The 24,890-nt window shown below is 36.9% G+C and overlaps 1 protein-coding gene across 1 annotated transcript in view; it reads left to right on the top strand.

Moving 5' to 3' along the window:
- The window catches only part of LOC128645070 (cytosolic phospholipase A2 delta-like), an 89,851-nt gene that overhangs the window by 51,888 nt on the left and 13,073 nt on the right, over positions 1 to 24,890 (top strand). The window contains exons 10-16 of the mRNA XM_053697827.1: positions 7,631 to 7,668; positions 14,680 to 14,815; positions 15,888 to 16,024; positions 16,115 to 16,337; positions 17,382 to 17,499; positions 22,868 to 23,005; positions 24,162 to 24,269. Of these exons, the coding sequence (XP_053553802.1) occupies positions 7,631 to 7,668; positions 14,680 to 14,815; positions 15,888 to 16,024; positions 16,115 to 16,337; positions 17,382 to 17,499; positions 22,868 to 23,005; positions 24,162 to 24,269 (898 nt within the window). The remainder of the gene's footprint in view (positions 1 to 7,630; positions 7,669 to 14,679; positions 14,816 to 15,887; positions 16,025 to 16,114; positions 16,338 to 17,381; positions 17,500 to 22,867; positions 23,006 to 24,161; positions 24,270 to 24,890) is intronic.

Consider the following 24,890-nt stretch of genomic DNA (forward strand, 5'->3'; position numbering starts at 1 on the left):
TCCTTCTGTCTCTTCATTTCTGGAGAAGGCTACTGACATATCACCTGGTGTCAAAGCAGCAGTTTCTGAGGTGCTGGCTGCTCTGCCGCCTTCAAGTAAGCATAAAATGTCAGTTAAGGTTTTACCTTCTGCTTATGCTATGTCTCCTGAAGTCAGGGATACTTTTATGTCTTCAGAAGGGGAAGTTTCCTCTGGTGATGAGGAGTCTTCCTCTGATTTTGGACCTGATTCTTCCTCTTTTTTGTTTAAATTTAAAATATTCTTTCTCCTTTGAAAGAGATTTTGCTTACTTTAGGGGTTTAAGATTCTAAGGTTTCAGAGGATAAGTCTTGTAATCATTTAAATTTAGTTTTTAAGACTGTTATTAAGCTCCCTGATGTTTTTCCTATCCCTGATGCTGTCTATGGCAAGATTTCTAGGGAATGGTCTAAGCCAGGTAATTTAATCCTTCTGCAAGGTTTAAAAAGTTATATTGTTTACCTGCTGCTAATGTTGATTTGTGGAAACTGTAACTTCAGTTAAAGGGGCTATTTCCACTCTGGCTAAGTGTATTATTTTCTCTTTGGAAGATAGTACTTCTTTTAAAGACCCTTTGGATAAAAAATTAGAGTCTTTTCATAGAAGGGCCTTTTCACAAGCATGGTATTTGCTTGGGCTGGCAATTTATATTGCTGATGTGGCTGCTGCTTCATCTATCTGTTTATCTAGTTATTCTGAACAGCGTTCTGATGACTCTGCTTGTGAGAATCTTTTCGATTTACTCAAAAATGGCAATTCCTTTATTTGTGACACTATGTTTTATATTATGAAGATCTATATCAAAAGTATGCATTTGGCAGTCCTTGCTAAGCAAACCTTATGGCTTGTATCCTGGTCTGCTGACATGGTGTCAAAATCCTCACTATTGCCCAGTTCTTTTCAGGGAAATAAACTGTTTGGTTCTGATTTAAATTCTATAACATTTACTTTTACTGCAGGTAAATGGGTTTTTCTTCCTCAAGACAATAAGTTTAAGGAGAAATCTAAAGATTCCAATAATTTTCATTCCTTTCATCAGAATAAGGAACACAAGGTTGTCTCCTCTGCTCAGAAGCAAGGCATCTCTGGCCCAGTCTGGAGGCCTAGTGCTAACTGGAACAAGTCAAAGCAGGCTAAGACACTTACTACTACTACCAAATCTGTATGACAGTACAGCCCCCGATCCAGTGGTTTGGGTAGGGGGAAGGTTATGCCTTTATCAGGAGACTTGGTTTCAGTTCATTCCAGATCATTGGGTTCTGATTATAGTTTCCCAGGGTTATCAGATAGATTTCAGAATAAGGCCTCCAGAAGGAAGGTTTTTCTGTCCAATGTTCCAAGAAATCCCTTAAAAGCTCAAGCTTTTTTTCCAGTCAGTTTCAGATCTGTAAACTGTGGGAGTGATTGTAGCAGTTCATTTGCAGGAACAGGGGATGGGTTCTCTATTCAAATCTCTTTATTGTTCCAAAAAATTAAGGTACTTTCAGACCAGTCCTGGATCTGAAAGCTCTGAACAAGTTTGTAAGAATTCCTTCTTTCAAAATGGAAACTATTAGGACTATTCTGCCTTTTGTTCAGCATTGTCAGTTTATGACCACAATAGATTTAAAGGATGCTCATATTCATGTTGTAATTCCCAGGAAACATTACCAGTTTGTGAGGTTTACCTTTCTAGACAAGCTTTTTCAATTTGTTGCTCTACTATTTGGTCTGGCTACAGCTCCAATAATATTCACAAAGGTTCTGGGTGCCCTATTGATTGTCTGTGATCAGAGTTCAGGGTATTGCAGTGTTTCCCTTCCTGGACAATATCTTAGTTCAAGCTCCATCTTTTCCTGTAGCAGAATCTCGCACCAACAACTGTTTCTTTAACAGCATGGTTGGAGGATCAATTTTCTGAAGAGTTATTTATTTCTTGAAACATTACTTTTTTAAAATTTCAAATAGTTTCAGTCTCCATGAGTCTTTCTCTAATAGAGCAGAGAACATTAAAATTGGTGTCAGCTTGTCTGAACCTTCAGTCTCTCTGTTTTGCCTTGGTTGCTCTTTGTATGGAAGTTCTGGGTCTCATGATTGCAGCTTCAGATGCACTCCCATTTGTTCATTTTCCCATGAGACCTCTTCAGCTGTGTATTTTTTTTTTCAAAATATTTTTCTGGATCCCAGCATAAGTCAGTCACTGACTTGGTGGCTGGATCATCAGTTCATTATTCAAGGAACTTATTTTGCTCATCCTACTTGGACTGCAATCCCTACTGACAAGTCTTTCAGGGGATGCTCTTGTAGCGCCTTGGTCATTTCAGCTTGCTTATCTGTTTCCTCCTATGGTACTTCTTCCCAGAGTGATCTCCAAGATAAGTCTAGAGAAATCTTGAATAATCCTTATTGCCCCAGCTTGACCTTGCCGGATTTGGTATTAAGACTGCAATCAAGCCAATTTCTCCTCCATGGAATATTAACCTGGTGTTAAGGGTCTTGCATGCTCCTTCTTTTGAGCCCATGCATAATGTGGATATTGAACTGCTTTCATGGAAAATGTATTTATTTTGGATATCTCTTATGCAAGAAGAGTTTCAAAGTTTGTTGCTCTTTATTGTGATCCTCTTTATCTTCATCAGGATAAGGCTGTTTTATGGACATCTTTTGACTTGTTGCCTAAAGTTGTTTATTCAAACTTTAGCAGATAAATTGTTGTCTTTTCTTTGTATCCTGATCCTAAGAATGTTCTGAAAGATCTTTGCATATTTTGGATGTTGTTAGAGCATTACAATATTATTGGTGTTGCTACTAAAGATTTTAGACAGACTTCTAGTTTGTTTGTTCACTTTTCTGGTGATAGAAAATGACAGAGAGTTTCTGCTGTTTCTTTGACCCCTTAGTTGAAACTATTGATTCACTTACTTGGAGGCAGGTTAGCCTCCACAGTAACGGATTACTGCTCATTCTACTAGGTCAGTTGCCACTTCTTGGGCTTTCAAGAATAAGACTTCAGTTGACCAAATTTGCAAGGCAGCTACTTGGTCTTCTTTGCATACTTTTACTAAATTCTATTATGTTTATGTTTTTACTTCTTCCGAGGCAGACTTTGGTAGATAGGTCCTTCAGGCAGTTGTCTCAGCTTATTTTTTTCTTGCCCAATTGATTTATTTTTTAAATGCATTAAGTTAAAAAAGAAAAAGTATATATTTTGGGTTTATATACTTTATTGTTGGGTTTTGTGGGGTTGTGGATTTAATTTCTCAGTGAAGAAATATGTTTTTTTACATCCCTCCCTTTATGTTATTACTCGTGGACTCCACACCTTGGGTATTAGTTCCAAGGAGTAATGGATTGTGGGCTCTCACCACCTGTATGAAAGAAACCATCATTTATGGTTACCTAGTAAATTAATTTATTTCATGATTTATTTCATGGTGGTTAGAGTCCACAAGACCCCACCCTATGTTTGTTAAGGGTTATTTTTTTTTTTTAATACATCTTTTTCCCTGCTCCCTTTTATGGCCCTGATTCCTTTTTTTTACCTTATTTTGTTTGACTATACATTCGGCTGAGGTACATGTAAAGTGGGAGGGGTTTTATAGAACTATTGGGGTTTGGGAATATTTGTTTCCTCCTAGGGGTAAGGAAGAGTTATACCCAGTAGTAATGGATTGCGGACTCTCACCACCATGAAATAAATACATTTGGTAAGCATAAATTGTGTTTTTATTAAAGTCCCTCAAAATAATTAACCTATTGGTAAAAGCACTGGTTGGTCCAATTTTATCTTTTGCAAAATTTGTATTCCTTCAAATGAAATGATGAAATGATATGTGGTACAATAGTATATTAGTAGAGATTTCTTCTTCTGAAAGCTTGGAGATCTTACTAATAGAGTCAGTGACAATTAAGTTAATTATTTTGGCAAGTTCTCAAAGATTACTTTCTTTCAGGTTGGAGACAAATTTGAGTATTTTAGAATCATTGCCAGAGATTATACAAATGTCAGAGTGAATATGTTTCAGACAACATTTAACATTTAATTACTTAGATTAAGACAGTAATTTGTTCTCTTTTGTTGGTTTTGTTAAAATTATCTTTCTTAGATGCTACACATGGTGGTAGGTCTGTATTGTTAAATTCCTGGACTGCTGATAATATCTCTAAATGTATTGTTCTCCCATTTAGGAGATATTGTAGTGCAGGCTGCATCGTAACCTGTCTGCAGCCTTAGTGGTTGCAGTGCAGATCTAAAACATACTAGAATCATTCATCAGAGATAACAGCCCTGGACTTGTGCAATTAGTTGCATGAGAGAAGACTGCAGGGTTGAATGAGTGTTTGCAATGTAATATTACAGCACACAGGTTACCTATCTGGGAATATTGCACAGACAAAAAGTATTAAAATAAGCTTCCAAGAAGCAAACACCAAAATACATACATACAGTCTACAGGGAATTAATTGCATGGTAGAATACTCACCCAAATTCTCTGCTATGCATTCTGTCTGTCCAAAATCAGCAATTTTCCAGGCAGAAGAAAAGAGTAAGAGACTAGTTACTAATATTTTTCAATTTTATTATATTATTTTATATGCTTTTCAAAAGTTATTTAGGACTGTCTTTAGACTAGGCCAAACGCTTTGTCTAAACTACGAAGATCTATCTGGGTAAAAGGCATTTCTTACATGAATGGTTTTAAAAAGTTTGCTTTAAGAAGTGGCAATGTAAAAATGTCAGGGATAAATTATTTTCCCAAAGATATGACATCACAATATCCTTCAGTTGATCACTCCAAGGATTTTTATTAAGGTTCTAAAGGTTCATAGGGTAAAGGTTAAGTCACAGGCTCTATCTGTGATCCCTTATCTGGACGATATCCTTGTTAAAGCCTCATTAGCAGAGTTGGTGGCTTGTCTGCAGACAAAAGCTGTCCAGTGCTTTGAAACCAAAATAATTTTATGAGAATTATTGTGGACACAGATTTAATGAGAATATTTCTTCCAAGGTTTCCAAAACTTTATTAGCAATCAGAGCTCTCTAGCACATGTACAAAGGAGTGCATGCCTGTACTGGGATTTATAGTAGTCTCACTGGATGTACACTATTGCATGGCTTTGCCTGAGACTGTAGAGCTAGTCAAGATTCCTGTAAAAATAAAATACTTATTACAGAATCATGTCTCATAGAATTGTATTCTTTCATCAGCTGTTATGGCTCAAGTAGAGAAAGTGAAGGAGTTTATTATAGCCAAAAGGATTGTCATCTCAACAAATTTGTGTACTTTTGGTAAGGGTGAGGTTTGGGACCTGTTGAAGGCTTAGGGAACCCTCAGGTATCACCCTTCTCATAAATAGTTTATCTCTCAGAGTAATGCCAACAACTCTGTACATCTGGGCACCCTTTTTATATCAGTGTCATGTTTGTATTGAGTTGGACAATGTAACAGTGGCTGCATATATCAACCACCAGGTGGTGCTTGCATGAAACTTGAAGTGCAAGATGCTGCAGAAAACAATCTTTTTTCCTGCAACTTAAATTCTTTTCAATTTTCATGTAGATTTCATGATCCATTAATTGATTCATCGTAGGAAATGGGGTTTTTTTTCCAGATAGGAAATTCTGGAAACAGATGGAAAAAAGAGAAAACTGAGAGATTATCAGATATTGCAACAGAAACTGCAACTGAACAACAGAATTGTTGTAAATTGCTTTGGAGGTTTAGACTAGTTTAGATTTTTCCCATAGCAGTTTTGATCTAAATTGAGGGGTAAAGAGGGGGTGATTATTTGGACTCCTTTCTGGTCCATAAGAACTTGATATTTGCCTCTCATTCTTCATGTGGGACAGTTTTACTGGATTCTACCTCAGATTCCAAACTGTCTCCTGGGCCATTGCTTTTGCCAATACCCCCCACAAAAAAAAATAAAGGTTGCAATAACATCCTGCTTAATTAAATGGTAAATATTTCCCAAAGAACTTCTATTTATCTGAAAACTTGTAAAGCTGCTAAGGTATATTACACAGTTTTGGATACCTTTGGAAGTGATTTTGGAAAGTCCCCAAAATGGTATGGATATCCATCAAATTGAAGTTTCTTTTTTTCCCTTTCATTCAGAAGATTTGCATTTATCATGTAGTTTATGTATGTTTCAGGACATGCAAACCGTTTGTCCAGTCTTTAAATGTTCTATTTATTTATGGGCCTTGACTGCGGGTTCTTCAGTATAATTGTTTTTTATTCTTTACACAGAATCTGTAATGATATTATTTTGTAAGATTATTCTGCTGCTGGCTAGATATGCTTCTGACCTGGGTGCTTTTTTTGCATCTCCATCTCATTTTACAGCAGGATACACTGGTTTTTAAAACTTCCTCTTCATTTATTTCAAAGGTCGATTTTTTCTTCTGTGATCATGAAGTTTCACTGTTATCGCTGAGCAAGACACCCATATAGTCGTTCTTGTTCAGCAAATTCTAACAATTTATTGTTTTTACATCAGCCCAGGCAGCATTTAGTAGAAACTTCTTACAGTTTAAGCTTCCTCAGACCTTTTTCAGAGTCCCCCTCCACATTTACCTTTAAATGGTGCAACTTTGGCATAGACCCACCAAAATGGTCCTACAATAATTTGAAAGAAAACCAGATTTATACTTAAAGGGACACTGACCCCAAATTTTTTCTTTCGCGGTTCAGATAGCGCATGCAATTTTAAGCAACTTTCAAATTTACTAATATTATCAATTTTTCTTCATTCTCTTGCTATCTTTATTTGAAAAAGAAGAAATCTAAGCTAAGGAGCCAGCCAATTTTTGTTTCAGACCCTGGACAGCACTTGTTTGTTGGTGGGTGAATTTATCCACCAATCAGCAAGAACAACCCAGGTTGTTCACCAAAAATGGATCGGCATCTAAACTTACATTCTTGTTTTTCAAATAAAGATACCAAGATAATGAAGAAAATTTGATAACAGGAGTAAATTAGAAAGTTCCTTAAAATTGCATGCTCTATCTGAATCACGAAAGAAAAAAATTGGGTTCAGTGTCCCTTTTATAAAGAATCTATCTCTTCACACTAAAAGTAGAATCATATGAGGTTATTCCAGGCTTGGCGCTTATGTGTCAGTGTTGTTTTGGGGTTAAAACCCCTTCTCACTTCTTTGCTTGGATACACATGAACTAACCCCAAAAGGAGGTGGTAGTAGATTTAACAGGGGTATCTTCTCTCTCTCTCTCTCTCTCTCTCTCTCTCTCTCTCTCTCTCTCTCTCTCTCTCTCTCTCTCTCTCTCTCTCTCTCTCTCAGAGAGAAGTTGGTATTTTCTCCTATAGCATAAATCTGATGATATTTTCCTGCTGATAAGTTATTGCCTTGTTTTGATAGTATGTGCAAACTTGACTCAGATGACAAATTAACCAGTGGTGTTTCTTCCCATGCTGTCCTCCAAACCAGTAAATGGCAGTAGAACATTCATATACTGTATATATATATATATATATATATATATATATATATATATATATATATATTTATATTTAGGGCTGAACGCTCTTGGGATCTGTCTAATATGCAAACATGAAATGTGTGTTTATAAGGCATTAATTTCTCTTCAAACCATCTCTCTTGTTTTCAGGTTAAGCCATTGGAGTTGAAAGTGAAAGCAAACGAATGGTAAAGAATTTAATCTTTATATTGAATATCAATTTTATATGTTTTTTACATGCATACATATATAAGCATTTTGTCTGTCATTCTATATTTTCTTTCATGTAATTGGCAAGAGTCAATGAGCTAGTGACGTATGGGATATACAATCCTATCAGGAGGGGCAAAGTTTACCAAACCTCAAAATGCCTATAAATACACCCCTCACCACACCCACAATTCAGTTTTACAAACTTTGCCTCCTATAGAGGTGGTGAAGTAAGTTTGTGCTAAGATTTCTACGTTGACATGCGCTTCTCATCATTTTGAAGCCCGATTCCTCTTAGAGTACAGCGAATGTCAGAGGGACGTGGAGAATATCACCTATTGAATGCAATGATTTTCTTAACGGGGGTCTATTTCATAGGTTCTCTGTTATCGGTCGTAGAGATTAATCTCCTACCTCCCTTTTCAGATCGACGATATACTCTCATATACCATTAACTCTACTGATAACTGTTTCAGTACTGGTTTGGCTATATGCTATATGTGATAGGTGTCTTTTGGTAAGTATGTTTTTATTTCTTAAGACACCTCAGCTATGGTTTGGCAATTTATGCATTTATATAAAGTTCTAAATATATGTATTGTACATATATTTGCCATGAGTCAGGTTCATGTATTTCCTTTTGCAGATTGTCAGTTTCATATTTGGGAAAAGTTAATATTAAGAAATATTTTTCTTACCTGGGGTTTAGTCTTTTTTTCAATTGACTACTTTGTTTCAAATTGCGGGCTGACTTAGGCTCGCGGGTGCGCAAAATGCTACACTTTATTGCGTCATTCTTGGCGCAAGAATTTTTTGGCACGAAAGGCACGTCCGTTGACGCAAGTTCGTCATTTCCGGAGTCGTAATTGACACAGAGGTTTCACACAGGGTTGCGTCGTTAGTGATATGAGTGTGTCACTTCCGGACATGGTTGGCGTAAAAAAAAATTCAGTTATGTTGTGCATCATACTTGGCGCCAAATTTTTTTCATTATTTATTGCCCCATTGCTTTTGCCTCTTGCCTTTTTCTATGTCAGAGGGCTATGCTATTTGCATTTTTTCCTATTCCTGAAACTGTTATATAAGGAAATTGATAATTTTGCTTTATATGTTGTTTTTTCTTTTACATTTTGCAAGATGTCTCAATCTGATCCTGATTCTGTTGGAACTTTGCTACCTGACATCGGTTCTACCAAAGCTAAGTGCATTTGTTGTAAAATTGTGGAGATTATGGCCTCTATTTAAGAAAGTCTGGCGGACCTGATCCGACAGTGCGGATCAGGTCCACCAGACCTCGCTGAATACGGAGAGCAATACGCTCTCCATATTCAGCATTGCACCAGCAGCTCACAAGAGCTGCTGGTGCAACGCCGCCCCCTGCAGACTCGCGGCCAATGGACCGCCAGCAGGGGGTTGTCAAACAACCCGATCGTACTCGATCGGGTTGATTTCCGGCGATGTCTGTCCGCCTGCTCAGATCAGGCAGACAGGTTATGGAGCAGCGGTCTTTGTGACCGCTGCTTCATAACTGCTGTTTCTGGCGAGCCTGCAGGCTCGCCAGAAACACGGGCATCAAGCCCCATTCGGAGCTTGATAGATAGGCCCCTATATCTCCTAATGTCATTTGTATTAGTTGTCATGATAAACTTTTACATGCAGATAGTGTGTCCATCAGTAATAGTACATTGCCGGTTGCAGTTCCTTCAACTTCTAATGTACATGATATACATATGAATTTTAAAGAATTTGTTACTGTTTCTATTCAGAAGGCTTTGTCTGCATTTCCCCAAAGTTGATGAGGCTATTTCAACTCTTGTTAAACAAATCACTATTTCTATGGATAAGATTCTTAGATAAGATTCAAGCTTCATATCTAAAGGATATTTAAAGGAAGTACTATTCCTTTAAATATCCTTTAGATAGGAAGCTTGAATCTTATCTAAGGAAAGCCTATTTATATTCAGGTCATCTTCTTAGGCCTGCAATTTCTTTGGCTGATGTTGCAGCTGCTTCAACTTTTTGGTTGGAGAATTTAGCGCAACAAGAATTGGATTCTGACTTATAAAGCATTGTTCGTTTACTACAACATGCTAATCATTTTATTTGTGATGCTATTTTTGATATTATCAAAATTGATGTTAGATCCATGTCTTTAGCTATTTTAGCTAGAAGAGCTTTGTGGCTTAAATCTTGGAATGCTGATATCACATCTAAGTCTAGATTTTTATCTCTTTCTTTCCAAGGTAATAATTTATTTGGTTCTCATTTGGATTCTATTATTTCAACTGTTACTGGGGAAGGGCGTTTTTTTGCCTCAGGATAAAAAAACCTAAGGGTAAATCTAAGATTTCTAATCATTTTTGTTCCTTTCGTCAAAAGGAAGCCTTCCTCAAATTGGAATAAAGGTGCGGCCCTCATTCCAGCTCAGCTGGTAGGGGACAGATTAAGGTTTTTCAAGGATGTTTGGGCAAATTCTGTCCAAAATCAATGGATTCAGAACATTGTCTCTCAGGGGTACCGAATAGGATTCAGAGTAAGAGCTCCTGTGAGAAGATTTTTTCTCTCACGCATCCCAGTGAATCCAGTAAAAGCTCAGGCTTTCCTGAAGTGTGTTTCAGATCTGGAGGTTTCAGGGGTAATCATGCCGGTTCCTTTTCAGGAACAAGGTCTGGGGTTTATTCAAATCTATTCATTGTCCCAAAGAAAGAAAATTCTTTCAGACCAGTTCTGGATCTGAAAATTTTGAATCGTTATGTAAGAGTACCAACTTTCAAGATAAGGACTATTCTGCCTTTTGTTCAGCAAGGACATTATATGTCTACAATAGACTTGCAGGATGCTTACCTTCATATTCTGATTCATCCAGAGCATTATCAATTCCTGAGATTCTCTTTTCTAGACAAGCATTACCAATTTGTTGCTCTTCCATTTGGCCTAGCAACAGCTCCAAGAATCTTTTCAAAGGTTCTGGGTGCCATACTCTCTGTAATCAGAGAACAGGGTATTGCGGTGTTTCCTTATTTGGACGATATCTTGGTACTAGCTCAGTCTTTACGTTCTGCAGAATCTGACATGAATCAACTAGTGTTGTTTCTTCAAACACATGGTTGAAGGATCAATTTACCAGAAAGTTTTTTGATTCCTCAGACAAGGGTCGCCTTTTTAGGTTTCCAGATAGATTCAGTGTCCATGACTTTGTCTCTAACAGACAAGAGACGTTTGAAATTGGTTGCAGCATGTCGGCACCTTCAGTCTCAGTCATTCCCTTCAGTGGCTATGTGCATGGATGTTTTAGGCCTCATGACTGCAGCATCAGACGCCATTCCTTTTGCTCGTTTTCACATGAGACCTCTCCAGCTTTGCATGCTGAATCAATGGTGCCTGGATTATACAAAGATATGACAATTAATATCCTTAAATCCCAATGTTCGACACCCTCTGACGTGGTGGTTAAATCACCAGCGTTTAGTTCAAGTGGCCTCTTTTGTTCGGCCAACCTGTGATCACAACAGATGCAAGTCTTTCAGGTTGGGGAGCTGTCTGGGGATCTCTAACAGCACAAGGGGTTTGGAAATCTCAAGAGGCGAGATTACCAAGCAATATTTTAGAACTCTTCCGTTTTGGCCTCTGTTGAAGAGAGAAAAAAGGTGGCATATGTCAATCATCAGGGTGGGACTCACAGTCCCCAAGCTATGAGAGAAGTATCTCGGATACTTGTTTGGGCGGAATGCAGCTCCTGTCTAATTTCTGCAGTTCATATCCCAGGTGTAGACAATTGGGAGGTAGATTATCTCAGCCGTCAGACTTTACATCCAGGGGAGTGGTCTCTCCATCCGGATGTGTTTTCTCAGATTGTTCAGATGTGGGGTCTTCCAGAGATTGATCTCATGGCCTCTCATCTAAACAAGAAACTTCCCAGACACCTGTCCAGGTCCAGGGATGTTCAGGCGGAAGCAGTGGATGCGCTGACACTTCCTTGGTGTTATCATCCTGCTTACATTTTCCTGCCTCTAGTTCTTCTTCCAAGAGTGATATCCAAAATCATCATGGAACAATCGTTTGTGTTGCTGGTGGCTCCAGCATGGCCACACAGGTTTTGGTATGCGGATCTTGTTCGGATGTCCAGTTGCCAACCTTGGCCACTTCTGTTAAGGCCGGACCTACTGTCTCAAGGTCCGTTTTTCCATCAGGATCTCAAATCATTAAATTTGAAGGTATGGAAATTGAACGCTTAGTACTAAGTCATAGAGGTTTCTCTGACTCAGTAATTAATACAATGTTACAAGCTCGTAAATCTGTCTCTAGGAAGATTTATTATCGAGTTTGGAAGACTTACATTTCATGGCGTTCTCATAAATTCTCTTGGCATTCTTTTAGAATTCCTAGAATTTTACAATTTCTCCAGGATGGTTTGGATAGGGGTTTGTCTGCAAGTTCCTTGAAGGGACTGTCAGGGTTTTTTCCCTGTTGTGTTTGCCATGTGCTGCTGGCAGCCATTTTACTCACCTCTCTTCCTGTCTTGGTGCATTGTGGGGGATGCTGCTCATTGCCTGCACTTCCTTTTATGGCCAGACTGTTGTGCATCATCCATGTGAGACAGGATGCGGTCTAAGAATTGTTATGTCATCACTTATTATTTAAAGGGCCTCTGTTCAGTATGCTTTGCCCTTGCGTTGTCTCAGACCTGTTTTTGAGAGCTCCTGTGTTTTACCTGGCTGCCTGATGTCTTTCCTGGTTCCTGATCCCTGGCTTGTTCCTGACTCTGCTGTTTTCCATGTTCCTGATTCCGGCTCGTCTGACTATTCGCTTTGGCTCCTGACTCGGCTCGTCTGACTACCAGCTCTGGTTTTGACTCCTTGCTTGTTATTTGACTTGTGGACTTTTTATTATTTTTTGCTATTAATAAAGGTGTGATTATTTTTGCACTTCTCGTCTCAGTCTGATTCCTGGCACCCTGACAGGGACAAATCTCTGCTCTTTCTGTTTTATTTGACAGAAAGATTGCTAAATTTCCTGATATTCACTGTTTTGTACAGTCTTTAGTTCGTATTAAGCTGGTCATTAAATCAATTTCTCCTCCTTGGAGTCTTAATTTGGTTTTGAAGGCGTTACAGGCTCCTTCTTTTGAGCCTATGCATTCTTTGGATATTAAACTACTTTCTTGGAAAGTGTTGTTTCTTTTGGCTATCTCTTCTGTTAGAAGAGTTTCTGAGCTATCTGCTCTTTCTTGTGAATCTCCTTTTCTGATTTTTCATCAGGATAAGGTGGTTTTGCAGACTTCATTTGAATTTTTACCTAAGGTTGTGAATTCTAACAACATTAGCAGAGAAATTGTTGTCCCTTCCTTGTGTCCTAATCCTAAAAATCCTTTGGAAAGATCCCTACATTCTTTAGATGTGGTGAGAGCTTTGAAATATGTTGAAGCTACTAAAGATTTCAGGAAGACTTCTAGTCTATTTGTTATATTTTCTGGTCCTAGGAAAGGTCAGAAGGCTATTTCCTTGGCCTCTTGATTAAAGCTTTTGATTCATCAAGCTTATTTTGAGTCGGGTCGAGCCCCGCCTCAGAGAATTATAGCTTATTCTACTAGATCAGTTTCCACTTTGTGGGCTTTTAAGAATGAAGCTTCAGTTGATCAGATTTGCAAAGCAGCGACTTGGTCCTCTTTGCATACATTTACTAAATTCTACTGTTTTGATGTATTTGCTTCTTCTGAAGCAGTTTTTAGTAGAAAAGTTCTTCAGGCAGCTGTTTCAGTTTGATTCTTCTGCTGATGTTTTAAGTTTTTCTTTTCTTCATGAGAATAACTTATATTTTGGGTTGTGGATTATTTTTTCAGCATTTGACTGTTGTTTATTTTTATCCCTCCCTCTCTAGTGACTCTTGCGTGGAGTTCCACATCTTGGGTATTGATATCCCATACGTCACTAGCTCATGGACTCTTGCCAATTACATGAACGAAAACATAATATATGTAAGAACTTACCTGATAAATTAATTTCTTTCATATTGGCAAGAGTCCATGAGGCCCACCCTTTTTATAGTGGTTATGACTTTTTTGTATAAAGCACAATTATTTCCAAATTCCTTTGTTGATGCTTTCTATTCCTTTCTTTATCACCCCACTACTTGGCTATTCATTAAAACTGAATTGTGGGTGTGGTGAGGGGTGTATTTATAGGCATTTTGAGGTTTGGGAAACTTTGCCCCTCCTGGTAGGATTGTATATCCCATACATCACAAGCTCATGGACTCTTGCCAATATGAAAGAAAATAATTTATCAGGTAAGTTCTTATATAAATTATGTTATTTGTGTCTATGGCTAGGCAAACATCTCTAGTATCTAGTGCGCAAAAGCTGCTTACATGTTCCTCATGCCTTTTTAATCAAGAAAACTATCACATCCACTTTTGAAAAAGGTTAAAAAAAATATTTTTGCACAATTGGGTTTGAGTTTTTCTTTTTCTGAATCAAGTAATTCTAGTTAAAAACTATTTATTATTTAAAAAACACTCCCAGATGGGCTATACAAATGGATCATCTACAACACATTTATGCAAAGAAATATCTAGTGTACAATGTCCTTTTAATAGTCTTATTATATTTCATATAAATGTGTCAACTGCTTATATAAAGTGACCATCTAGTAAGTCTTAGCAGAGGGATTAGTAAATGTAGCTGCAGGCTGGAGTCAAATAGATGTTTCTCTATGATGACATTGATAGGAATCACAGTTAAAGAACTACCTGGTATCCTATTTATACTGCAGTATACTTTTTATGTTGTAGTGTCAAAACCCCTAAGGTATTGTGTATATTGACATCTCTGTACAAATAAAAGAAATTATACTTTACATGAGGACGTGTGATATGTGTTGCTTTTGCTATCCATTGAATGACAACTTTAATTTGACCTTTTTAAAACAACCTGCCAATACACATTGTTCTTTTTATATTTTAATACAGGTAAATGTTTTGTCTCTCTTTAGCACACATAATCTAGATGTTCGCCTGGGGTTCGATCTCTGTGAAGAAGAGAAAATTTTCCTTACTAAGAGGAAACAAGTGGCTGCTGCAGCGTTAAAGAAGGTTCTAAAACTTGATAGAGACTTGCAGGATCATGAAGTAAGTGTATCCCCCTCAGTTATAAAAAAAAATGGCCAAAGTTCAACACTTCTGTTGTGCCTAAAATTAATTGATTTTTAATATTAGAAGAATTTTAACTGATACATTTTTCTTGTATGAGAACTCCATTAATGTAAAAAAAAGTATTATGATCCGTGTTTCTCAACAGCCGGCCGGCAACCCATTACCAAACAAACCCCCACTGCTCACTCTGACAGGCCTGCGATTCACACATCCGGAATACCAGACGGGCCTTTCAGAGCAACATTGCGCATGACCTCTTGTGCGCTCAGCTCATTTCCAATAAAACAAAGGAGGAAAACTTAAAATAAAACTCCACTTATGATTTGGTTTATAATTATTTTTTTTCTATCTCTCTAACACACTAATGACAAATCAAATGAAATAAACATTTCAAGAGATAATAGGTAATGACTTTGTTTAATTATAACCCAAAAGGTTTCTTCTAATGCACTGCTGGAGGAGATTTCTAGCAGTACATAAAGTTTTGCTGTTCTCGCACTGAAATGTTTCTGTTGGAACTGATGGATTAGGTAATTGGCTCTAACTGCCAAATATGTAATAGTCTCAAACAGTGAGATTGATCTCAGTCCTGTAGAAAAACGTATGTAATTATTAGCAACAGAAGTTTATGGTGAGTTTTGTACATAAATAATTTGATACGTTTTTCTAAATAATTGTGATTGACCCCATTATATTTAACATTGTTAACAATTTAAGCCTCAACCAGGCAGTGTTTAACATAATATTGTCTATGGCATTTATAAATACCTATGTACCGTATGTGTACAGAAGTGCATACAGATGATCAGTGAGTTTGTCATTTTTAAGTAAGCATCATGAATATTATAATTGTATTGTACGGTATAAATAAGGGTTAATGAAACTGATGCAATTATAAACATATTATTATAAAGTGATTGCCGTTTCCTTAATAAGCTAAACACAAATGCTAATGATCTTCAAAATAATACAGCTTTAAAATGATTTACTAAGGAAATATTCTTGGTGGTCAGATCCTGATGCAATGTAATAATACATTCTTTACTAGATACCTACAATTGCCGTCACGACAACAGGCGGGGGTACAAGAGCAATGACTTCCCTCTACGGCACCTTGTCTGGACTGAAGAAACTAAACCTGTTGGACTGTGTGTCTTACATCACAGGAGCCTCTGGCTCCACTTGGTAAGATGGATTGTCCTAATATTTTGCATAAATAAACCTTCATTATATGTAGAATTTTAAATGGGTCATATTTTGTATCTTCTTCCATAGGGCAATTTCTAAATTGTATGAGGATTCTGACTGGTCACAGAAGGACTTGACTGAGCCAATAGAAGACGCTCGCAGAAATGTAACCAAAAGCAAAAGCTGTGCCTTTACAATTGACAAACTCCGCTTCTATCGAGAAGAAATGAATAAGAGGGCAGAACAAGGTTATAGAACATCTTTTACAGATATCTGGGGTCTAGTAATTGAATCAATGTTCCATGATGATGTGAGTAGGTAATTGCTTTGGCGTGCTTTAAATATAAAATCTGTTCTGTCTTTAAGCTATGTACACTTTGTGAAATAAATATTTTCCAGGGAGTTCTCAATAATTCTATCTATGTGGTGTGTGTCACTTGCTAGACTATACTAGAAGTTGTTCTGTCATTATGTGTGCCATATGCCTGACACAAATCAGCTTGCATGCAATGTGGCTTTCATTAATGTCACAATTTTTATGAAGAGATTGGTGACCCATTTATTCTCTACATTTTGTTCTAATGAATGTTTGGGTAGAAGTAGGGCTTTATTACTAGGCCTCCCCGCATTATACACTTCCATTCAAGCTCAATCCTTTTAAAAAAATGTTTGTCTATTTATAACAAGGATTATTGGCTCATTTGAATGGTCCGTCTCTCTCTTCTTTCCTTTACTCCCGCTTACTGTTTCACTAAGGAATTCAGAGGCTATAGGAGATCACTTTAATAGTGTGTACCATGTCCCATGAAGCTCTAACACACTTACAGCTTAACAGTAATTTCTCTACATATAGCTGTCCATTCTGTTACACTAAAATCAGACCTCCTGCCCTTTTTGAAGAAGCCTTTAAAGAGACAGTGAATACTTTGAGATTATAATATAACATGTGCAACATTGCTATACATTAGCAAAAGCACTAGATGGCAGCACTATTTCCTGTCATGTACTGCTCCAGCTTTGTGCATGCTACCTATATAGATGTCTCTTCAACAAAGAATAACAAGAGAATGAAGCAAATTTGATAATAGAAGCCAATTAGATTTTTTTTTTTAAATAGTGTGCTCTATCTGACTAATGAAAGAAACCATTTGAGTTTCATGTCCCTTTAAATGTGCAGATATAGAATCCAACATTGCTAAAATGACAAGAGTAACATGAAGTCCTAAAAATGTCAAGAAGTTTTTCAGATTTAATTACAGGAGAAGCAGGAAAAATTAATAACTATAGCTTTCCAGTATATTTAATTGCTCTTCTCATTACTCTGGTATCATAGTTATGTTGTTTTTTTACACAGGTCAATGAGACAAAGCTGTCTGACCAGAAGAAAGCACTGTCAGACGGGCAGAACCCACTCCCTATCTGTCTTGCAATGAATGTCAAGAACATCAAGCACACCACTCTGGATTTTAAGGGTAGGTTGTCTTTGTATGCATGATAACTGATTGTTGTTTCTATGGGACAAATATATTATCTGTTATGGGACAGACAAGGTATCCATGCAGGCAACCTGTCCACCTTGGGTTGCAAGGAGCATTATAGCTACATATATGGTAACTCATGCAATGCCACCCCGCTGCTCCTTCGTAACCAAGAACGCAAGAGCACAGCGTGTCAATCCCCCTGGTCGGTATTGTCTAGCGTGTTTTTAATCTGCCACATCTGAGGTGCAATTGTAGTTGCAGGTTTTAATGGTAATTGGGTACAGAAGAAGGGGTACAAAATGGCACTGATTCATGTTAAAAAGAAATACAAATACTTAAAACAGAGTAAACAAAACAAATATAAATAGGAGGGCCCTGATCCAAAGAGCTTACAATCTACAGGTATTCATGTATCTCAATTGATTTACTTTTATACTGTTAAACTGTATGTATAAATAAAATAAGCTTACATTTTTTTAGAATAAATAAAACATTATAATCGCAGTACACAAGAATATTTTTCATCTTACTCCCTTTGCTGGGCTCAATTAGGGACAAAGATAAATGAGCATCTGCACAAATAAGCCAGTCACCAGGTAAGATGTAGGATGGTCAGGGTTCTGCATTCTGATCTAGAAACTCTACAGATTTCAGAGTTAAATTACAAGAAGAGCAGGCAAATTAAATAATGAAAGTGCATTTAATTTTTTTGAACTATACATAATTAAACATTTTTTGGCCAGATTATAAGTCGGGCGGTATTTAACACTCCCACTCGCGCGCAAACTCCACTAGAAGTAAGCTTTTTGCATGAGTCAGGTAGCGTTTGTATTACAAGATGAAAGTAAACAGTTTATGCATGAGCACTAACCCGATGCACGCAAAAAATTAAAATATCCCATGCTCGTTCATGTATTTCCCCATAAAAGTCAATGGAGCAAAAAAGTGGAAAAAAAACCTAACAGTGGGTAAACTTGAGCGCATTTTCTCAAGTGTACTAACATGACATGAAAATATGAATATTTCACATTCGAATGTTCTTCACATAGCAGAATATGTTCTATGTATTCATAAATACATATTTATATATATATATATATATATATATATATATATATATATATATATATATATATATATATATATATATATATATATATATATACTGTATATATGATGTTTTTTTTGGTATAATATATATCTATACCTATATATATAATTATGTGTGTATACACACACACCGGCCACTTTATTAGGTACACCTGTTCAATTGCTTGGTAACATAAATTGCTAATTAGCCAATCACATGGCAGCAACTCAATGCATTTAGGCATCTAGACGTGGTGAAGACGACTTGCTGAAGTTCAAACCGAGCATCAGAATGGGGAAGAAAGGGCATTTAAGTGACTCTGAACGTGGCATTGTTGTTGGTGCCAGACGGGCTGGTCTGAATATTTAAAAAACTGCTGATCTACTGGGATTTTCCCGCAAAAGCATCTCTAGGGTTTACAAAGAATGGTCTGAAAAAGAGAAAATATCCAGTGAATTGCAGTTGTGTAGACGAAAATACCTTGTTGATGTCAGAGGAGAATGGGCAGACTGGTTCAAGATGATTGAAAGGCATCAGTAACTCAAATAACCACTTGTTATAACCAAGGTATGCAGAATACTATCTCTGAATGCATAATACGTCGATCCTTGAAGCATATAGGCTACAGCAGCAGGAGACCACACTGGGTGCCACTCCTGTCAGCTAAGAACGGGAAATTGAGGCTACAATCCGCACAGGCTCACCAACATTGGACAATAGAAGATTGGAAAAACGTTGCCTGGTCTGATGAGCCTTGATTTCAGCTGCTACATTCAGATGGTAGGGTTAGAATTTGGCGTAAAAAACATAAAAGCATGGACCCATCCTGCCTTGTATCAACGGTTCAGGCTGGTGGTGGTGTAATGTTATGGGGGATATTTTCTTGGCACACTTTGGGCCCATTAGTACAAATTGAATATTGTTTAAACGCCACGGCCTACCTGTTGCTGACCATGTCCATCCCTTTATGACTACAGTGTACCCATCTTCTAATGGCTACTTCCAGCAGGATAATTCACCATGTCACAAAGCTCAAATCATCTCAAACTGGTTTCTTGAACATGACAATGAGTTCACTGTACTCCAAAGGCCTCCACAGTCACCAGATCTTAACAGTTTACCAGAACTCTGAGGTTGTGGTAATTAAGTGATTGCGTTTACTTTCAACTTGTAATACGAGCGGCAAACCTGACGCAATTGACTGATGGCTCTCACATGACTAGGGAGGGAAAATTAGATAACCTTGCAAATTTGCCAGAAAATATTTTACTGTTTATTTTAATGCTCTTACATTGTCTTTATATTGCGTATTTGTCAGTTATTAAATTCTACTGTATTTAGTGATTATACTAGAATTTGTTTACCTGGTTTCCTGTGCTGTGACCATTAAGAACCTAGATGTAAATATTCTCCTGTATTGTGCTAAGCTATTGGTGTGTAGAAGGTAACAGGGTTAGACAAACCATAGAATAGTTAAAGGGATATGAAACCCACATTTTTTCTTTTATGATTCAGATAGAGCATGCAATTTTAAGCAACTTTCTTATTTCCTATTATCAATTTTTCTTTGTTCGCTTGGTATCTTTACTTGAAAAGCAGGCATGTTACATAGAAACATAGAATTTGACGGCAGATAAGTGCCATAGGTCCAGCAAGTCTGCCTGATATTACCTACAAATATAAACTTATCTAGTTTGTAGGATAGCTGTATGCTTATCCCAGGCATTCTTAAAGTCCTCCACAGTGTTTGTCATTACAACCTCTTGTGGAAGCTTATTCCATGAATCAATCACCCTTTCTGTAAAGAAGTGCATCCTCAAATTACTACTGAATCTACTACCCTTCAGCTGGAGATCATGACCTCTTGTTCTTGAAATTTTCTTTTTATGTAATATACTCACAGCCTCAGCTTTACTAAGCCCTTTAATATACTTGAAAGTTGCTATCATATCACTTCTCTCCCTTCTCTCCTCTAAGCTATACATATTTAGGTCATTGAGCCTCTCCTGGTACATTTTAGTTTTAAAACCATGTACCATTTTGGTTGCCCTTCTTTGCACAGATTCTAGTTTGTTTATATCCTTCTTGAGATATGGTCTCCAGAACTGCACATTATAATCAATATTAGGCCAAACTAATTATCTGTAAAGTGGCATAAAAACCTCGCTTTTTCTGCTGCAAATACCTCTACCAATACATCCAATCGTTCTATTGGCCCAACCCGCTGCATTACTACATTGTTTATTATATTTGAAATAATCTGAAATAATAATTCCCAAGTCCTGTTCCTCAGTTGTAACGGCCAGTAAAGTGCCATTCAGTCTGTAATTAACTATTTGATTTTCCTTCCTTAAATGCATAAAAGTATTAAACTTTAGATCCCAGTCATTTGTCTAATTCTCCAATTGTTGTATACAACTTCTCATTTAGTCTACTCCCCTGAAATATCTACTCTATTATAAATTTTGTATTATCTGCAAATAGACATACTTTCCCTTGTAGCACTTTGCTGATATCACAGATAAATATGTTAAACAAAACAGGCCCCAGAACTGACCCCTGAGGAACACCACTAGTAACAGCCCCCTCTGCCGAATGTACTCCATTTACTAAGACACTTTGCTTTCTATCCTTAAGCCAGCATTCTACCCAGTTCACAAATTTTGATTTTAGACTGAGGAGATACAGTTTATGAATTAGTTTGTTGTGTGGGATGGTATGCTTACATCAACTGCTCCACCCTGGTCTAATACTTTTGTTACATAATCAAAGAAGTCAATTAGATTAGTCTGTCATGATCTCCCTGAAGTGAAACCATGCTGATTTTGGTCCTCTAAATTGTTAGTCTTTATGTAAGTCCTAATTCTTTCTTTTAAGAAACTTTCCATTAATTTCCCTACTACTGAACTTAAACTAACTGGCCTGTAGTTACCAGATTCTTCCCTACTGGCGTTTTATGAAGAGGTACTACATTCACTATTCTCCAATTATCTGGAACAACTCCTGTTAATAGTGACTGATTAAAACGATAAGTTAATGGGGGAGTGAGCACTGACCAACGTTCCTTAAATGAATATTATCAGGATCACTGACTTTTTTACATTTATTTTTGATAATGCCAACAAAACCTCATCCTCTGTAAAAAGATTAGTGCTAAGCTCATTTGCATTTTTGTAGCATTCTTTAATATAGAAATTCTATCTTCACAATCTTTTGGGAAAACCGAACAGAAGTAATCATTGAGACAGTCTGCAATTTGCTTATCTCCTTCTACTATTCTACCATCAACTGTTTTCAATTTTACTATTCCAACCTTAATTTTTCTTCTTTCACTGATATATCTAAAGAAGGTTTTGTCCCCATGTCTCACTGACTGTGCTATCTTCTCTTCCGCATGAACTTTAACCTTCCTTATTAACTGCATAGTCTTTTTTTGTTGGAGTCTCCATATTTGCATATCATCATCTGATTGTGTGTCTGTAATTTTTTTTATAAGCTATCTTTTTTGTCTTTACAGCATGTGCTACTTCTTTGGAAAAACATATTGGTTTCCTTTTACTTTTACAGACATGTCTAATACTTTGTGTGGTTGCATCTAAAATGGCACCCTTCAAAAATTCCCACCGTTCTTAAACCTCTGTAATAAGAGTTTGCCCTTTTAATAGTTGTTTAGGTATTCTACCATGTATGAAAAATCAGCCTTCTTAAAGTCTAAAACTTTTATTTTAGTCTTGGGGAACAGTGTCTGCACATGAATACTAAACCAAACAGATTGATGATCACTAAATCCTACATTATCACCTACAGACACATCTGAAACCGTGTCACTGTTTGTAGGTATTTAATGTAATATAGCTTCTTTTCTAGTTTGTTCTTCAACTAATTACCCAAGTGCAAGGATTCAAGAATATACCTGCTTCTAGCTGATCTAGCAGAGGGAATCTTCCAGTCTGTATCTGGCATATTGGTGACTAAATGTAGCCACCAATCAGCAAGCACTACCCATAGTGCTGAACCAAAAATGGTCTGGTTCCTAAGTTTCTATCTGAATCATGAAATAAAACATTTGGGTTTAATATCGCTTTAAATATACAAGTATGTTTAGTTCTACATTTTAGAATTGGTTTCTTGTCCTTTTGCATGTAAGATTAGCTAAATTGAGAGGTCACTATTTAACTCAGATATAAAAATCACTAGTAACGTTATTAGAGAATGTGATAACAGGTTGTCCCTTTCTGTGAGGATTGAGTTCCTTGTTGTCTTTTTCAGAGTGGTGCGAGTTCTCTCCATATGAGGTGGGGCTTCTCAAATATGGGGCTTATATACGTTCAGAGGATTTTGGCAGCAAGTTTTACATGGGGCGGCTGACAAAGAAACTCCCTGAGTCCAGGATCTGTTATCTTCAAGGTAAGAAAGTGAAGAAAATTCCTTCCTGCTCTTATGTTCTTCAGATGTTTTTATAATTTGTTTTACAAATCAATGATCCTTCCTTGGTTTCTAGTCAGGGTGCAGGACCCCTCTCAGCACTCTGGTTATAAGAAATATATGAGACAAATATGTGTGTTTCCAGGGCAGCATAAATGCCAGTGCCTAGGGCAGCACAGAAACTAAATCATACCAGGGCTACTAAATTTTGAAATTAACTCCACATAGCAAATAATAGTAAAATATCAGAGTGAAAGTTTTCTTAAAAGTAACCTGAGTGAATTATGTGCTTTTATTCTACACACTCTATAGATGCTACTTTTATAGCATTTTCAGTGTTATTGGTAGTAGTTTTTTTTTTAGTTAAAGGGATACTAAACACTAAATACATTTTATGCCCCTGCCTCTAATCATGGCTGTTGCCATTTTGGAACCTAAGTTATACTGCAGGTATCTTAACCCCTTAACCACCACTAAATACCCTGTATGTCACCGGTCATCAAGGTTTGGTTAGCGCTGGTCCTGCTGCGAGTGGAGGGACTGCACCAGACTGTGCTATTAAAAATGTAATTTCCATAGAAAGACCAGTGATGTATAGGGTACGTCACTGGTCTTTAAGGGATTAAAGAGAGTTGCTGCACATGTGCAAACCCATCAACATTGGAAAGCGAGATTCCAAACTTGGCTGCACCATAGCTAGAGGGAGGTGGGAAATAACCTCCTTCAGTACTATGCTAATAAAATGTAGTTTGTGTTTAATGTCCCTTTAATGTCTAACATTTCATTATATGCACTAAGTAACCATATATAGTAACTGTTGCATACACATTCTCTGTAATATAATTTCCCCCTTCTATAATTTCACAGGATGAAATGTATTTTTTTTAATTGTTTTGCTTTTTAACATCCTCTTTTATTGACTATGAAATTGCACAGAATATGATAAATAAATGGTTAATAACTACATTATTTATCATCTACTGATGTTTGAGCGCATTTGTAAAGAAAAATCGCTGTATTTAAATAACATAATCATTAGTGTAATATAGATCAGATGTTTAACCATTTGTGCTGTCCTGTTTCTATCTGTGTGTTTAGGATTATATATATACATTTTGTTCTCTCCACACTTACGCAGGGCTGTGGAGCAATGTTTTCTCTGTAAATCTGGTGGATGCCTGGTATGCAGCTACAAGCTCTGAAAATTTTTGGACTCGTTTTACCAAAGATGAAATCCATGATCTTGGTAGGACTTTTTTATTTGTCAAAAAATGTTTCATTATCAGTGATTAATACATTTAAACTAACAATAGTGTAAAAAAAAGTATTTGGGGTAATAAACTGAGAACATTTGCCCTCTCTAAGCAAATAGATTTCACCACAGCTCAAATAACTACAATAAATCAACCAAAAGAGGATGCGCCAAAAAATTCTGCTGAATTATATCGAACATTTGGTTTTTTTTATCAGCCATACTTGCCACAAAGCATTTTCAATCTTAGTAACAGAAAAAAAAAACATCTTGTGATAAATAAGAACTGGGCTTTTCTCTCTTGTAGCGCTAGGGGTTTTGTGCAAGGGTGTTCCTGGGGTACTATTGAAATATACTGCATTAAAACACTGTTAAAGGGACATAAAACCCAAAACATTTCTGTCATGATTCAGATGATAGAGTATACTTTTTTTTTTTTTAAAACTTTCCAGTTTACTCTTATTAGCACAATGTTTTTGTTCTTTTGGTATCCTTTGTTGAAAAGCAGGTAGGAAGGTTTAAGTGCGTGCACCTGACTGGAGCAATATATGGCAGCAGTTTTATGACTATGTTATATGTTTGCAAGAACACTAGGTTGCAGTAGTATTTACTGTC

The sequence above is a fragment of the Bombina bombina genome, chromosome 1 (assembly GCF_027579735.1).
Source record: "Bombina bombina isolate aBomBom1 chromosome 1, aBomBom1.pri, whole genome shotgun sequence".
Lineage (NCBI taxonomy): Eukaryota > Metazoa > Chordata > Amphibia > Anura > Bombinatoridae > Bombina > Bombina bombina.